Raw genomic sequence first — 18584 nt, 5'->3', positions numbered from 1 at the left:
GCTTCCTAGACTCAAGATAAACCCCTTCGGCGCTTGTGAAATGCTCCAACTGTGCATTGCATCACAGTGCCCGGTCACTTTGACAGCTTCGGGATTCGAACCTAGGTTGGGGAGTACACCCAATTCAGCAAGAACCACTAAGCCACTTGCATGTCTACATCTTCCATATACTTACCTACATGAATTGAAACGAACAATAGTTAAGAATGCATTAATATAGTTCGTAACCAAACTAGCAGCCCGACAGGTGCCTATCAAGTAACGTAGCTACCTAATTAATTTAAAGGCCATGGTTTAGTCCGTGTTGATCATTGATATAACCCCAACGGCATTATGCTTGCTGCAATCTTAAGTTCTAAGTCAAGTCCTCCTGCTGCTGCTGCACTCTGAGAAGATGAGTTCTTCAAACTAACATCAATTTGGAGAGGCGTGGAATAATGAACGGCTGGCCAGCAGTACTCATATGGGTTGTTAATAGAAGCTTCAGTATTGGGATTATTACTGTTAATATCAATCAGTTGACGAGGTGAGGCAAGTTGATCGTTACCGACCTGCATGCATGTCAGAATTAAGTACGTTACACACACACACACACATATATGTATTATGAAATTACCAGGAATTAATCAAAAGATAATTATAATAGTTTAAGCAAATCAAAGATGGAATGTAGGCTTTTTACATCGAAAAGGCTGGGACGACCTCGGCGTCTTTTCTTGTGGGGGTCAAAGTTGAAGTCGAGGTTGTTGATGGTTGCAGTGTTTGCGGTGGTACTATTTTGACATCTGAGAAAATATTTTTGGGCATGACTGGCGATCTGGGTTGGAGATCTTGTGGTAACATAGTGTTTAGAGATGCCCCTCCAATCACCCCGACCCAGCTTTTCAATCCCCTTAAGAAACTTCCGGTGCTCCTCCTCACTCCATGCCACTCCTACGTCCCCAAATCACACATATTAGTCAGAAAGACATGAACAGAAGCGCATTTCCTAATCACAAAAATTATAAGTGCGCTGCCTGAACCAATCAGATAGGGCAAAAAAAGACACATACTTGAAGAAGAAGAAAAAGAAAGGTCGTGGTGATCAAGTTGAACCCCAAAGAGCCTGAGACTGCTATTACTAGCTCTTCGTTCTTTCGGCTTATTCAGCTGCTGCCTCCAGTAGTACTGCGTGGTGCTCCGGCAAGTTCTTGAATTGTGATCCCTGCCCCCGCATTTCGAGCATGTCCTCGCCATCGATCTAGCTCTGCTCTAATCTCTCTCTTTCATCGTTCAAAAACCATACGAAAAGAGTATATATAGGACATTATACACACACACACAAAGGTCTTCTATGCTAAGGAGGTCCTTAATTAAGCTTAAGGAACGAATTTTCATATTTTAACCTCTTTTTTATCGCATATTCACATCTTAACCGTTCAGTTTTTAGATATATATATAGGTAGATCACTTCTGCAAATTTTCAGCCAAAATGATGATCGTTAAGGCATCCAAAATTACAATTTACATCAACAGTTCAGGTTGGACAGATTCGGTTCATTCATGTAAATTGCAGTTTTGGATAAGAGAGAGAGAGGGAACCATAAGTAGGCATCCGCAACTGATGCAAAAGTGCGGACGCCGCTCACTGAGGCTCGAGGCTGCCCCTATGGCGGCTCTGGTTATGTCCTCGAGAGACCAGGGACACCTCAGACGTGATAGAAGTCGAAATTGGTTTGCCAGTGGACTCCTCAGTGATGAGTTCGAAGTCGAAATTGGTTTGCTCGGAGTTTCTGTTGAACTTCCGGCGCAGACCTCCGACTTCGATCACGTTGGCCCTCCACTTGATGGCGATACATCCGAGGTGTTCTTGGTCTCCGAGGATAGAACCAGAGCCGCCATTGGCACCTCCCCGAGCCTGCTCTATGAGCGGCATCTGCACTTTTGCATCAATTGCAGACGTTCGCATGTGATCGGGCCTCTATATAAATATATATACATATATATATATATATATATATATAGGTTCTGAAGAGGACGTCCGCAACCCAGATAAAGTGCGAACGTCCCTCCTCCGGCGTCAAGAAGGTGGTGACAGTTGTGCTGCAGTTGCTGAACGACCCCCTGGACATCCCGAACGGCGTCACCATCCAGGCCGAGGCTCAGCTGATAGGATTCTCAGCGATGCGCGGCGAGCTAGCCGGAAACCATGGAAACTCATCGAGCTCCACTTCGAACCCTTCGTCGACGAGTCCAACCGCTTCTAAACTGCTCCACATTGTGGCCTGGTTAGATCCGGCAATAGAAACGCAGCCGTCAAAGCTTGATCAAGTCCAGAGGAAGGACGTCCGCACTTTTTCTAAGTTGCAGACGTCCTATTCAGAACCTCTCTCTCTCTCTCTCTCTCTCTCTCTCTCTCTCTCTCTCTCTCTCTCTCTCTCTCTCTCTCTCTCTCTCTCTCTCTCTCTCTCTCTCTCTCTCTCTCTCTCTCTCTCTCTCTATATATATATATATATATATATATATATATATATATAAAAGAAAAGTTTTATGATACTTGCCCAGCATGATGTATGTATAGATTGAATTTTTTTATTAATCAAGCGAATTCAATAATGAATATTTAGTGTGTTGTTTTTCATTTTAATCCACATCTCAAAAAAATGAAAGTCTTGGCATGCATGCTCTAAAAATGTTAAAAATGGTGGACCCGTTGCCATTTGTTCTCCATCCGCATCCGCCTAATTACGTACGAGAAATTAATGTCGATCGAGCTTGGAGAGCTAGGGTTGCATTCATCTTATGCCATGCAAATAAAACCGAGACGTCCTCGTTGCATTAGCGCATTAGAGTTTACAGAGAAGGATGTCCTTTTCTTGTTGAAATGGGGTAAGAAGAATGTCCTTTTTTTTTTTTTTGTCTTGTCCTTTGACGAGACAAAGTCATAGAAGTGAAAGCACATCTGAGGAACGTAGTTGTTGAGGATCTGAGCAACCGTATTTACTCCGCCAATTAAATATTTGGCAATGAATTTACGTTTCATCAATCTGTGATAGTTATTTACCTACTACTCGTACCTGAGATCAATAAGCCACCTGTAGTTAAAAGCTTTAACCAAGACAAAGAGAAATGCAGAACCGTACGTACGGAGAGAGACTCAAATATTTTAAGATATAAGGAGAATATCATAAATAATTACTCAATTTTTATATATTCGACACTTTGGTCGCTCACTTTTTAAATATATCATTTTAGTCACTCAAATTTAACTATGTTATTCATTTTAGTCACTTTGTTAATTTTTTTCATTAAAAAAAAACTTTATTTGCCACAATAACAAAGATATTTTTGTCCAACCAATCGTGGAAAATTGAGAAGTCTGAATTGGAACGATTGGGAGAAGTGACTAAAGTGAGACAAAATGCTCATCCGGTGACTAAAGTGATTGACAGAATAACAGTTGAGTGACCAAAGTGATATATTTGAAAATTGAGTAATTAAAGTGTCAAATGAGTCATAATTGAGCGACTATTTATAGATTTTTTGTCAAGATATATAAACAGTGAGGGATTCGAGGATGGGTTTGCTCGCACACAGCAGAACCTTTGCTAACCGTCAGTTCTTCTAGCTAGCATAATTCTAGTCACTGATTCAAGTAAACCGAGAACCTGCAAAGCATTTTTTTTAAACTTTAAGAAAGAAGCCTGGGTCCACAAGCTGAGCAAAAAAGTAACAATATGCAACATGGTAATTTTCTCTACCTAGTGACTCAAAACTAATGGTTTTACTTGTAAAGTGATTGACACTAATATATTTATTTTTGGGGTCGTGACCACTTACCCAATTTTAGCCTAAAAATTGCCCACTTACTCCACTAAGAGTTTTTTACTCCCATTTACCCAATCTAACATCTATTGATAGTATTTCCCTAATTTTAAATTAACAACTACTCTCTCTCTCTCTCTGCCATGGCAGCTGCGGAACCAAAGTACGAAGCCCACCTCTCCTTCCTGTCAGATCTCCCCCTTTCCTTCCTGCCAGATCTCCCCTCCTGTCTCTCTTTCTATCCCTCTGAAACTGTTCGATCTACTCCTATCGGCGTATGACACAGGCGTCGCTCATGGAGAAGATCTACTCCCACCGCTGCTCATCGTCGTCTTCCAACGATCTAAGAAGGTTGATGCCATCAAGAAGACCGATGGTGTCAAGCACAAGGTTGACTGGCTGAGGAAGATGACAAGTCGTCCGCGCACGATTCGGTCAACTCCAACAAATTTAGCATCGTCGGCCGAGAAAAGCTAGTTCACAAGGTCCTCCCAGACTCTCTCTCTCTTTTTGCGCACACACACACTCAGTTTGTTTTGCTTTTTTTTTTTTTCTTTTTTTTTTTTTTCCGGCGAAGCGAGTGTTAAAGCTGTGCCTGGTTTTGAATTTGCAGAGTTCCGGCAAGTCGTCGTCTTCGTGAGGTCTAGTGATTTTGAATTCTTCCGAGAGGATCAATGCGATTTTGAATTCTTCCGAGATGATCAATGCAATTTTGCGTTGTTGAGAAAGGAAGTGGAATAGTATAGGAAATGGTCAATTGTACGTCCAACTAAACATCAACTGAGTCAAACTAAGGCACTGAGCAATTTTAAATTTGTTGTTAGATGGCTAGGCTTTACTTTGTGATTAGAATAATGAAGGTGTATAAAGGCACTTACTTTGGAATTAGTTTTAATTTATATCAGTGGCTTTATTTTCTGTTACAAACAGGTAATGAACATGTAGAATTGGGGAAGGAAAAAAAATGAACATGTAGAATTGAACATATAAATTGATCAATTGTGCATGTAGTGTATTTATTTCGGTTTTGGGAGTTTATGCAATTCACTGGAGGGCAATAATATAATTATTGGAGGGTAATAATTATTGTTGGAAATTTTGATTGTGTATTTCAAAATACTTTGTGTAACTCCCAATGCTTTGAAAAACTATTTACTATACATTTATGCTTAAACGTTACTACTTCATTGTGTTCATAATATTAGGGCATATTATGGTTACGGAAGTTACGATATTCCAATAATTATCTTATTAAATTTGCATAATATCTCTAAGCCTTTTCATCTACTATATATACCTATCACTTCTTGGTCTTACACACAATGAAATTCATTATCTTCTATAGTCCTCTCCGTAGCCATTTCTCTAGTGAATTCATACATATTCTAGAGTGTTCCTTGTTCTTACTCTTCCATAATGCCAAAGGAAAAAAATAAAGCATTTCTAGGATCCAAGTTTGCGAATGTACGCTTACAAGGATTAACGGTTGTTGTATCCTGGAGGGTAGGGCACCATAAACCTGCTACACCAAGACATTGTCTCCGAGGGGCAAAATCTACTCTTAAGGGCAATGTTTACACACCTCAACCACAAACTCTTTTTGAATGATATGTCCTCCTGAAGCCTATAAATCCAATAGATAAGTGTTATGATTCTTGGTATTTTAGTCTATTATCACAATGAAATGATAATTGTTATTTGTTATTAATATATTGTATTTATGTGATTTTCTAGGAGATGAAATCTGGTGACGAAAATAGCATCCATCAACCAAATTTTCCAACAATCTTAAGAGTAGATATCGTTCGTGGATGTTTCCTTGTGGAAAGCTTGGACATAAAGATAAGTCTGGTATTCATTTAGTTGTTGTTAGTATAACTCTTTCTCATTCAACAGATTGCCTTTCCGCTCTGAAATTTGAAAAGAATATACTGAGTTGTTTTAGAATGGAGTTAATATTATTATATCTTTAGATATATCTATGAATGAGTTTGTTCTTCATGGTTTAGAATTATTAGTATGGCAGTTAGCTTCTTGCAGATTGCAAAAAGTCTGTTGCATTTTAATCATGCGTTAAGTTTCAATTTTATTTTATTTTGGCTTATGATTATAAAGTGTTTGCTTAGCCTTTCAATTAAGATCTCAATATGCCCAGATTGTTATTAATCTATTGCATTCATTCCTTTTCTTGAGGTCTTAATTGTCCGTTGAAAAACAAAACAGTTTTACAGTTGTACAATTATTGCTTTGCTCAAGATGATTTTCTCTTTTAATACTACTTATTTTGTATGGTTATAGTTACATCTTGATCTTGTTATAATTTAACATCTTTTAATATATGTTATAATGGTAAAGTATATATTTTAATTGTTAATGGGTTTTCAGTTTGCATTTGAATGTTGATCTTAGAATGTATATTTTTGAGTTAGTAATGCATGGTGTAATGATGATTTAAGTTGTGTGATACTATTAATTTTAGTTTAATTTGCATTCACTTCATTGTTCAATGCATTGTGTTTGTAACTTAAAACAAACAGTTTTGCATTTCTACTTTTCTATATTAATTGCTGTATTAATATCATTTTACCATTTTCGTACTATTTATTTTGCATCATTGCTATTAACCTTATGGTTTAGCAAGAGTTTAATTCTCTTTGTTATATGATTTGAACCAGAATTATTCTCTATGCATTAAAATATTTTTACCGTTATAACTCGAAAAGTTGTTGCCTTTGGATTATTGTTTCTTCAGAAATAATCAAGTTGTTGCCTCTCAATATTTCCAGTGCCTCTTGATTAAGATGATGGCTCGGTTGCCTGAAAAATAAATGTGTTATCATGAATAATGCATTGAGAAATTATTTTGTCAATTTTACATTGACGGTTGCCTATGGCAATTTGATGCCTTGGAAGATTAATGTCCCTACGGTTGATGTCCTCGAAAAGAAAAGAAAAAATAATAATAATGTTGTCTTAAAGTTTGGTCACAACTCACAAGTAATAAAGGTTGCCTCATTTACATCTTGAAAGATAAATCGGATCCTATCCTATGGATTAGATATAACAGTTGCCTCGATACTTTAATGGTAATGAACATGGTACGTTGCCTTGAGAATTTGGTTACCAAGAAAATAGTTGCCTGATTCTATATTATCGGTGCTTCCAGATATAATGCAGAGACAACAAGTCTCTAAACATGGTTCCCTAGCCATATTTGCTCAGATGAAGCATATGCTGCCTTAAGGTTTTGGGTTGCCTTTCGGTCAATGTTGCCTCAAAAGTTTTTATTCACTGACGCCTCGATATTGTCCCTTATGCTGATGCCTGAAAAAACTATCACATAAATTGCTGCGTTCGGTTTGCTTTGAGAAAATGGACATTCGATGTACCTCCATGATCAAATTTAATTTTGATCAAGAATAAAGAGACATTTGATGGCTCCAAATGTGGGTGTGACTAAGGTATCCGAAGTCACGAAATCGGTAAATACGTACTGTTGCCTATTAAATTCTCAAGTCCTTGACATGCGAAGATTCATTATCTAAATATATATGGCTTGATATAATCTTGCCTATATAAGCCTGAGGTCAATTCAGACAAAATAAAAAAAATGTGGGGGTCAAGGAAAGACAAGAAAAAATGGGCTCTTATATCTAAGTGAGATTGGATAACTAAAAATCCAATGAAGATTACTTATTGTTGAGATTATTCAACAAGCGGTGTAGGTCAGAGTTAATTTTGGCCAATACTCTGACAAAACCACTAGGCTAAAGGCCGAAGCTGGTGGTTAATACATCGAGGGGGATGAGATTATGCCTATAACAAAGGTCAAGAGTGATGGTAACCCAAACTATGTGAATGGCGATCCCAGGAAGTAGGTTCATATGGGTAATAACAAGTCACTTGTTGATCAGTGACACACTATCAAGATAAACTTTGAGTCCATCCCTATGATGCATAGATAGTGCTTTAACTGGAACGTATAAGGATGAACTTTGTTCTTAATAAGTACTATAGCCCTTAAACATCTGTGGTGTGTTTGATGCCAGTACACACTTGATGGACTTACCTATGTGAGTGTGGAAGTGGGGCCGCTTCCTATGAAACTTGGGCAAGTCTTCTAGAGCACTCATGAATATCCAGGTAGGGGTGCATGGCCTATTCATACCCACCCGCGGAAAATGCTTGATTTCGAGAGTTGAATGTGGATGGTAGTTCTCTGATTCATATTAAGAAACTTTGGTTCATAGAAAATCCATTTAATTGGAAACTAAATGGCAATTTGAAATAAGATGCCCATATAAACCCTAAATCTGGGGTTGTTGGAAAATTTGGTCGATGGATGCTATTTTCGTCACAGGATTTCATCTCCTACAAAATCACATAAATACAATATATTAATAACAAATAACGATTATCATTTTATTGTGATAATAGACTAAAATACCAAGAATCATAACACTTATCTATTGAATTTGTAGGCTTCAGGAGGACAGATCATTCAAAAAGAGTTTGTGGTTGAGGCGTGTAAACACTGCCCTTAAGAGTAGATTTCGCCCCTTGGAGACAATGTCTCGGTGTAGCAGGTTTATGGCGCCTACCCTCCAGGGTACAACAACCGTTAATCCTTGTAAGCGTACACTCGCAAACTTGGATCCTAGAAATGCTTGATTTTTTTTCCTTTGGCATTATGGAAGAGTAAGAACAAGGAACACTCTAAAATATGTATGAATTCACTAGAGAAATGGCTATGGAGAGGACTATAGAAAATAATAAATTTCATTGTGTGTGTAAGACCAAGAAGTGATAGGTATATATAGTAGATGAAAAGGCTTAGAGATATTATGCAAATTTAATAAGATAATTATTAGAATATCGTAACTTCCGTAACCTTAATATGCTCTAATATTATGAACATAATGAAGTAGTAACGTTTAAGCATAAATGTATAGTAAATAGTTTTTCAAAGCATTGGGAGTTACACAAAGTATTTTGAAATATACAATCAAAATTTCCAACAATAATATGATTATTGGGGGGCAATAATATAATTACAGGGTATTATTAGGGGGCAATAAAATCAGACGCGAGAATCCGTTCACCAGTACGGTAGCCGAATTTGGGATTCCGGTGACCGGTTGCCTGATTCAGGTGATCGGTCGCCAGATTCCGGTTACCGGAGTCCACGTTCAGCCACTGGTCATAGGAGTTCGGCAAAGTCTCCGATGACTTCTCTCTCTAAGTGACAAAGAAGGAGAGGGCAAAATTGTCCCAAAAATAAATAAAAGGGAATAAAAAAAATACTTAATTGGGTATTAGGGAAAAATATATATTAAATATTAGGTAAGTGGGCAATCTCTTAGAGTGTTTGGGTACGTGGGGTTAATTAACCCAAAAATTGGGTAAATGATCATTTTCCCTTTATTTTTTACAGCCAAACATAACGACAAATTTTCATTCAACCCCACACAGAGGTCCTACCATCTTAGTAATATTGTTAATTGACATTTAAGAAATCTCCTTTTCTTTTTTTTTTCAATAAAGAAGCAAAACTTACCAGAAGCTGTAGCTTTGAGAGACGATCTATGTGCTGCTCTTCTTTATGGATTTCTTCATCTAGAAGTGGAAGGTTATTCAAAACTATTGATTGACAGTTTTCATGGTTCTATTCAACCAACCTGGCGTATCAAAAACATTCTCAAAGACATCTTGTGTCTATCTAATCAATTTCAGAATTTCAGCCTAAATCATATAATTAACAAAGAAGCAAATTTCTTAGTCGATGTTGTTGCCAACACAGAAGACAATCTTCAGCTAAAGTTTGGAGAAGCTCTCATTTGTTTGACTATATGCAATTAGGCTGTATTAGGGATTATTCTTTGTAGTTGTTTTTTTCTTCTTCTATCGAGAAAAAAAAAAAAAAAACACTTACTCTTTTTTTTTTTTTTCTTTTTTTTTTTTTTTACAAGTTCATAAATAAAGAACAATCCTTCTCAGTAAACCACATTCCCTATTTTGAATTTCGGGATTCCTCAAATGGTCAAACCCTACCCATGGACACCAAAAAGAATCAAAAATGTACTTTTGTTAAATTGTAATAACTCATAGAACATTTTAATTATTCATTTATTTAGAGTTCTCCAAGAAAATCAAATTATGATAAGATACTAGGTTCACTTATGTTTACATGGTGTCACTGGCCTAACTTTGCAATCCGCGTGACACCTGTTGTTAGGCAGGTCAGCTAACTGAATACCTTGCAAGGATCAATGTGACAGGACCCACCCCGAATTTCACCCTAAAATCCGAGGTGGCCCTGCGGGGCCCACTTTTGTGATAACTCTACCGAGAACTGATCGAGTCACCCCTAAAGTGGACTACCCAAAACAGAAACCCACAATAGATCAGAGCCAAACAAAGAAGTGCGGAAGCTATTCGTCAACTATGCCTCGAACCATGTACGTCCGACCTCAACTAATAACGCCTGCAAACTGGGCATTAGAAACCGAAAGGCCCAGGGGAAAGTAGACGAAAAAAGTTAGCGTGAGTGGACAAAAATAAACAATTTAAAATAAGAAGGATTTCATACTTTCCCACATTTATTCCTTTAAAAACTCGATGCATGCAAAAATGTTAAAACACATTTAGCTTTAAATCCAAGGATTTCAAAACGATAAACCGACTAGCCTCGCTAGCCACAACATTCGGAAAAAAAAATAGATCGTAAAACTGAAATCTCGTTTCTCAAAAAGATAAGACCAGCCCCTCTGGCTACAGTGAAAATCGGACTAGCCCCGCTAGTCAAGCAACGATAAGATATGGGGAACAAGTTTCACCATACGAAAGAAGGGAGCCTCCCAGGCTCGGGTCGGAGTGTCTCACACTCTGGAGCATCCCATGCTCTGCTCTTACTCACCCACGAACACATAGTAAGCAGGGAGGAGTACTAATAGGCTAGCTAGCAATAAATATGACGACCCAGGTATGGCGGATAAAAACCATTCAAAATCTAGTAAATCTATAAGGCTTCCCCATAAGTCCCGCGAATAAAGAAAACACGGATACGATTCCCAACCGTACCCGGAAATTCTCGTAGTAAGTCACAAAAATCAACAGCGTGTCCCACACGCTAAAAGAATAATTAAATCAATCGTTTCCTCGACAAAAATTCCATTTGAAATCCAAAAACAATTCATTCCCAAAATCACTTTATAATATTTCATAAATCTCAAAACCCGAACAAATCCGAAATCACTTCCGATAGCAAATCATCATACTTTATTTCAAAATTCGCAATATCCTTTTAAAACTTAGAGCCAAAATCATTCTGAAATTATAACCGAGATAAATCAATTTATATTCTCAAATAAATAAACGTAATAATTAATTATGAAACAATATTGCATGCATCACTTAAAATCAAAAGTCCACCACAGTACTATTGGGCGACCACGCAAACGAGTTCCTTCATCTAGCCGTAGCTCGCAACATTGCTCTGTACACAATTATATTTCCGTAAACGGCAATCCGATAAAATAAATACGAACCTAAACGAAACCCGAAAATCCCTATCTTCATTACTTCTCAAATTCCACCCAAATCTCTTCCACAACACCAATTCCTCAATTTACATATTCCACAATGAAAACGAGGGAAATCCGACGGCCGGATTTCCCACAATTCCATCACAAAACTTCAAACTTTGGAAATTCACAAACAATTCCAAACTCCTCCAAAATTCACCAAACTTCACATACAAGCTCTACAACATATACACAATTTAATGGGCTAAAAACTGAAATTAAAACACTGCCCTACATGGCTCCACGCGCCACCGGCAACTACCTCCGATGGCCACCAAAATTTGGCAGCACCATCTACACAACAGACCCAACATTTTTCACAGCTACAACAAGTTCCAATTTTACCTTGAAGCGCTCCAATTTGGCCGGTGAAATTTTTCCAGAAAACTCCAAGAACCCTAGAAATTGAAATTGTTAATTCGACCTCTACACTGCAAATTGAAATGAAAGACCTTAGGAGAAATGATCTATGTCAAAAACCGAACCTTCGACGCCGGTTTGGTGGCTGGAGACGGCCGGAATCGCCGGAAATCGACAAAACTCCCAAACTGCTACAGTAACCGTAAGCTTCTCGGCATCGAAACTGCATTTTCCGGTTGATTCACGGCGCCCCACCACCACTAGCGAGTCCAGAAGGAGGAGACGAAGCTAGGGGTGGTCGCGGTTCAACCCCAGGTGGCCGGAATCGGAGGCTAGCCGGAGCTGCAGAGGAGGGAGAGAACCGGGGAAGAAGAAGAGAGAGAAAATCGCGCGGAGAGAGAGAGAGAGTGAGAAAAATTTAACCCCAACAGTAACTTTTTCAAATTTATACTAATTTACTATGAACAGTAACTTCAATATTTCGCTTATAACTTGTGCATACGAGTTCCGATTTTTACGTACCACATATCCACGCGCTCGGTTTAACGTCCTCTACAACTTTTATGAAGAACATTTTCTCAAATTTTGACCCGAACAAAATGTCAACTTTTAGGGCCACTAAAAGTGCTGAAATGACAATAAAAGTGAAAATAAAGATCGTTTACCGTCCAAATGACTAGTAAACCGGTGAATTCTGGTTCGGGACGTTACACAATGAAAGCAACATAATATTAAAATGGTGCTAGTGGCAAGCAAGAACACAATTATATAAATGTTGGGCATGATGAACAAATGGATAATCAAAAGGAAAGATCAAGAAACAATCTCACGGGACACAGATGATTGAATAATTTCTCTTTTATTGATAGTAAGACGTCAAGGGAGGCAAAACTACACATGCTTACCTATCTATGAAAATACAAGGACAAAATGTGTTTTCTGGAAAATGGGGATTGATAGGCACGTTTCAATCCTTACTGAACAGAAATAAAAAAAAAATTCACACAGAAAGCACAATTTTGGTTACGCAGTGAAAACCTCAATTTTGAGATTAAAAACACTACGGGGCTCTTACTCTTGAGAACCCAAATCAACTTATTGATGAAGGATATGGTTCTTTAAAAACACATATAGCTCTCTACGCGGCCACAATCTCTAGACTCACTAAAGAGGTGCTTGTCTTGAATCTTGACCTTCTTCTTCACTTGAACGATCTGCAAATATCGCTCCACTTGCAACACCAATCTTCTCTACTGATCTCGAGAGACTCAATGCATGTATATGAATGATTGGTGAGACACTTCTACATGGAACAAGTATCTCAAGACTCCTATGAAATTCTTTCTAAGCAACACAAGAAGAACAATGATTCTTGAGTCTCAAAAGCAGACCCCAAATAACCTAACATGTCTGAATATATGGAGGACAAAAACCAAATCCTCAATCACAAAGATTTACCCTAATTGGATTCCTAATAGGAAAAGACTTTTTAATAAAAAATTTTCCAATTTAAATAAACAAATCGTAAAATGACTAAGACTTCAATGGCACGATTTCACCAGTTAGAAAATATCTTTAAAACAATAATATTTGAAAACCAAAAGATACTTTCCAAAAACAAACTCCCTAAAACGTAGGGTTGATTAGGACAGACTCAAATTGACTTCTTTAGAGCATTGCATAGGGATGCCAACACACACACAAGAAACTTGTACCTACAATCTCCCCATTTGGCATTCCTATACAAAACTACCATATTTGAGACAACGCTCCCCCTCAACAAGTACTTGAGGAACCCTACTTGGGAAGAAGCGTTCAATTCCTGAAACACTTATCACACACCTTGTGAAAAATACATGACATAAACAAGACATAAATTTGCAATTCAATATGCCATTTTAACACATGTCCAAAGTCAACTACTAGCTTAACACATAAAGAAGTCTAGCCAAAAATAATCATTAACAGAAAACTCAATGAAACACAATAATCTTCTTCTCCCCCTTTTTAGATAGGTATGCCAAAGATCAAGAGTGATCTGCCACTTTACTCAAGATTGTACCTTAACTTGCCCATTCCACATCAGAGATCTATTTAATTTAATACTAGCAACATGCCCGCGTTTCTCGCAGGTGACATTATGTTAAGGGAAAATGGTCAACTAAAAGGAATAGTTTTTTCTTTTTTTGAACATAGAATACTAGAATAGTGATGGTTTGGCTATTTTTAATTTCAATTTACACTTTTATCTATTTATATTTTATTGACTTAATTTAATAATTAGGGGAAGAATATCACAAATTGTCACTCAACTTTTAACTATTCGACACTTTTGTCATTCACCTTTTAAATATATCACTTTGGTCACTCAACTTTAACTTTGTTATTCACTTTAATCACTTCTTTAATTTTTTTCATTAAAAAAAATTATTTGCCACAATACTAATTATATTTTCGTCCAACCAATTGTGAAAAATTGATAAATATGTATTAGAATAATTGGGATAAGTGATTAAAGTGAGATAAAATGCCCCTTAGGTGACTAAAGTGATTGATATTGTTATAGTTGAGTGACCAAAGTGATATATGTGAAACTTGAGTGACCAAAGTATCGAATGAGTCATAGTTGAGTGACCATTTATGGAATTCTCCCTTCATCTTAAGCCATGCAAGTAAAACAGTGACGTCCTCGTTCCATGAGTGCATTAGAGTTTACAGAGAAGAATGTGTCCTTTTTCTGTTGAAATTAATGGGGTAAGAAGAATGTCCTTTGACAAGACAAAAGCATAGGACATATATACAAGGAAGGTAGCGAACACCATAACTTTTTGGTTGTTGAGGAACTGAGCAACAGTATTTACTCCGCCAATTAATCTTTGGCAATATACGTTTCATCAATCTATGATAGTAATTGATCGAGGGAATCATTTATACATTACCTACTCCTCGTAGCTGAGATCAATGAGCCATCATCAATACCTGTAGTTAAAAGATTTGGTTATTATCACAAATGGTACCTGAACTTATCATCTATCTTATCGATAGTACCTAAACTTCAATTTCGATCACAACCAATACTTGAACTTTTCGATTTCATTTCAAATGGTAACTATCACTAATTTCCATTAATGTTCTGTAAAAACTAACATGTGCAAAACACATGACCTATATTCAAGAGTAGTTTGAAGAAAAGACCCATTTAAATAATTTTGTTTACTAGATATTTTGATCAATTAATATGTTAATAAAAATAGAAGTTCAATTAAAAATAGAATTAAAAATGTATCTCTACCCTCTTATGAAAATAAAACTTAAAAACAAGATCTCAACAAAAATTAATTTGTTTTATAGATACAGACAAAACATTTCAAATAAAACTATAAAATATTTTTTTTGGACAAACTATAAAACATTTAAAACCAAAATCTTATCAAAACTTTCGTAATTCTTTTTTTTGCCTGTCATTCATATTTTTAATTAAGTTGAAAGTTTTTCCTTTTGGTAGTCTCATTTTTTATAGCTACAATATAAGTGAAAATAAGTGATATTACAAAAAAGAAGAAGTTAATTTTACAAATTTATCCTTAAAAAGTGGGTCACATGTTTGGCACATATCAGTTTTTAACGGAACATTAACAGAAGTTAGTGATAGGTACAATTTGAAATAAAATAAAAAAGTTTAGGTACTGGTTGTGATCAAAATTGAAGTTCAGGTATCATCGATATCATCGATAAGATAGAGGATAAGTTCATGTATCATTTGTGATAATTACCCTAAAAGCTTTTACCTAGATAGAACCGTCTCTCTCTCTCTAAGTACCGTTATGTATCTCTCTATCTAGCCATGTGGCCACATCAATACCTGCAGTTATAAATAGTGAGGAATAATTCTTCAATGCTTTGAGGACGGGTGCTCAGGCACATCAGAACCTTTGCGAGCCGTCAGTTCTTTTGGCATAATCCTAGCCACTGATTCAAGTCAACCGGGAACCTGCAAAGCATCTTCATAACTTTAAGAAAGAAGTTTGGGTCTACAAGCTGTGTAAAAAAGTAACTCAAAAGTAATGGTTTTACTGTCAAAGTGATTGCCACTAATATATATTTTTTACAGCCAACATAATGAATTTCTTTTCTATACAACACGCCGGTCCTACCGTTCTAGTAATATTAGTAATTGACATTTAAGAAATTTCTTTTTTTTCTTTTCAATAAAGAAGCAAAACTTACTAGAAGCTTTAGCTTTGAGAGCCAGTCTGTGTGCTACTCTTCTTCATGGATTTCTTCATCTAGACAATTTTTATTGTTTAATTCAACCACCTTGGAGTAGCAAAAACATTCTCAAAGACATCTTTTGTCTATCTAATCAGTTCCAGAGTTTTAGCCTAAATCATATTAAGAGAGAAACTAATTTCTTATCTGATGTTATTGTCAACATAGGACACAATCCTTCAACTCAAGTTTAGAGAAGGGAAAATGGCCTGTACAGTACCCAACCTTTTAGCCGTTCTAAATTTTCGTACCCCAAGTTTCAAAAATATTAGAACGGTACTTCAGATTCTAACCCTACCCAATTTTCATACCTGGATCCATTAGCTCTGTTACGAGGCGGCCAGTTAGCATATTTTGAAGCGTATTTTGGTCATTCCCATATTCCTATTCTCCAAAGCATTTTTTTTTTTTAGTTCTCTATTTGTGGCTGATCTACAGCAAGGCCAAGGAAGCAAAGAAGAAGAAGATCGAGTCATGGGCGGCTTAGTGATGCAAACAAGATCATCGATGCTTCCTTGCTGCGTCGCTGGCTCGGTGATGCAGACAAGATCATAAAACAAAAGAGACAAGGTCCAGCGAAGAAATATAGAACCAACATCCATAAAGGTGCACGATGTGGCAGTTCTCCACCTTTTGACTAATGCCTTTACCGACTCGTCAGTGCTTTGTTTGATGCTAAATAGCTGGCTTGAGTTGTGGTGTCCTTCCGTCATAAGGATGAATTGTGACAGGAAGGTGTTTGATAGAGCTGAGAATGAGTCGATAGATCCTGGCGGGCATTCAAAGAACCAGCTCATGGCCTCACCATCCAATGTTTCGCTGAATAAATGGCAGAGGGTTATGTCATCAAAACCTTTATTATTGGTTACCTCCTTAAACGTGTCCATGTGGACAAATGGATCCGTCAGGCCGATAAATTGGGCAATTTTTGGGTCTTTGAGTATGTTGGTTCGACAGTTTGTAAAATTCTAGCAGTGTATGTGCCTGGGCATGCTGCGAAGAGCGGGTTTGAAATTGGTGCTGGGGCTCCTGTTTCTACTTAGAGTAATCTTTGTTCCAAGTCTCACATTTTTTCCAGGATCAGGGTGGTGGAATCGATAGTAGGCCTTTGGGTGTGGTTGATTTGGTATAGGGGTTGTTGCTGCCGAGGGGCTGGGAGATTTTCCGCTCCCCTCTGCTGACCTGTGCTAAAGGAGTTGTCATGCGGATGTGAGTCCACTACCCTTTCCTGTATCAATTGTGGCGGTGGGTTTGGCCACAGTCCCTCTAGTTCAGGCGGATTTAAGGTGACCCCATTTGTACTATTGGTGGCGTTACCCTTACTTTGGCTTTTAGGCTGAGTCTTGCGCTGTGCGAGTGCTGACTTTGTGTCATATTATTGGATTGGTCTCCAATGCCCTTTTTAGCTTGTCAAGTTTTGACAATAATGTCGCCACTTAATTGAGAGCTACCGCCTTCTATTTTCATTCTTGTTCTTGCTTTCTATTTTCCCTGTGTAGGTCCGCTAATGCTAGTTCCAACATGGTAGCGAGGTCTCTGCCTGGTGGGGCTTGATAGCTGGTGCCAGGTTGGTTTTCCACAGCAAACTGGTTGGCCATCAGCGTTGAAAGATATGTTAAACAACGCACAGTTGATGGCGATGATGGAGTCAGCGAGGTTGATGAGCTGAGGATTGGCAGATTGGTTTACCTTATCGTCAACACCGTTCCCGCTACTGCTAGTCATGGTAGATTATGAGGGAATAACCTTTTAGCTTAAGGATTCCCACAGATAGCACCAATGTTAATGCTCAGAATACCGCCACTGGTGTCGGCTTCTGATAATGTGGATGAGGGTCCTAATCTTCCGATATCTTTGTAAAGTTACAAAATCTTGCTACTTGTCAAATGAAATACACTTGCAGCAAGAGGGGAGACCGCAGTTAGCGATCTTCTCTCCTCTGATGCTAAAGTCAAACAATGTATTTATGTTAACAAAGTATACATAGATAAGTATTGAATGCATAATAAATGAAGGGAGAGAAATGGACTTTTTATAGGTGAAGTGATAACTGATCTCAGTCTTGTTTTTGATGTGAGACTGATATGCTTCAGTTTGTTGGTTTTTGAATATTCCTAAGGGGAAAAATTTGATTGGATCATGAAAGCACGGTTCTACCTGAGGCCGGTTTGTCGTTGAAGGTTGGCCTGCAGTGTATCCAGGGGTCACACTTACCTAGCCTTTCTGATAAGGGGAGGTGGACTCCAATAGGTGCTGATTATGGACTATAGTACCATGCATGTACAGTGATGTACATTGTATTCTCTATGTAAGAACTTAGTTCAATCGATGAGGTGCAAGAGCCGAGGTGTTTTAAGTGCTCGCTGTGATTTCATTAGTTCACCCACCAATTTGGTAAAGCTCTTCTATGTAAGAACTTGAACTATGAAGCTTAGACGGTGATCAATGCTAACTGTATCTTCTTCCTTTTTGTTTCATATAATGGTGACTACTATAAGCCTAATGTTGTTTGCTAGGAGATTCGGGTTGGCGCCATCTACAAACAGGAAGGCAACAGCAGGATTGAGG

General features: G+C 37.6%; 1 protein-coding gene across 1 annotated transcript; it reads right to left on the bottom strand.

Annotated features, from left to right (window-relative positions):
• Nucleotides 1-308: 308 nt before the first annotated feature.
• On the bottom strand, nt 309-1236 carry LOC112203616 (transcription factor KUA1-like). The gene is made up of 3 exons (XM_024344553.1): nt 1053-1236; nt 683-933; nt 309-551 (listed from the first exon to the last, which is right to left on the bottom strand). The coding sequence occupies exons 1-3, from the start codon at nt 1234-1236 to the stop codon at nt 309-311; spliced, it is 678 nt and encodes a 225-aa protein (XP_024200321.1).
• Between the last annotated feature and the right edge of the window lie 17348 nt (nt 1237-18584).

The sequence above is a fragment of the Rosa chinensis genome, chromosome 5 (assembly GCF_002994745.2).
Source record: "Rosa chinensis cultivar Old Blush chromosome 5, RchiOBHm-V2, whole genome shotgun sequence".
Taxonomy (NCBI): domain Eukaryota; kingdom Viridiplantae; phylum Streptophyta; class Magnoliopsida; order Rosales; family Rosaceae; genus Rosa; species Rosa chinensis.
The sequence above is the reverse complement of the archived record's forward strand: the minus strand, read 5'-3'. Positions and strand labels throughout refer to the sequence as shown.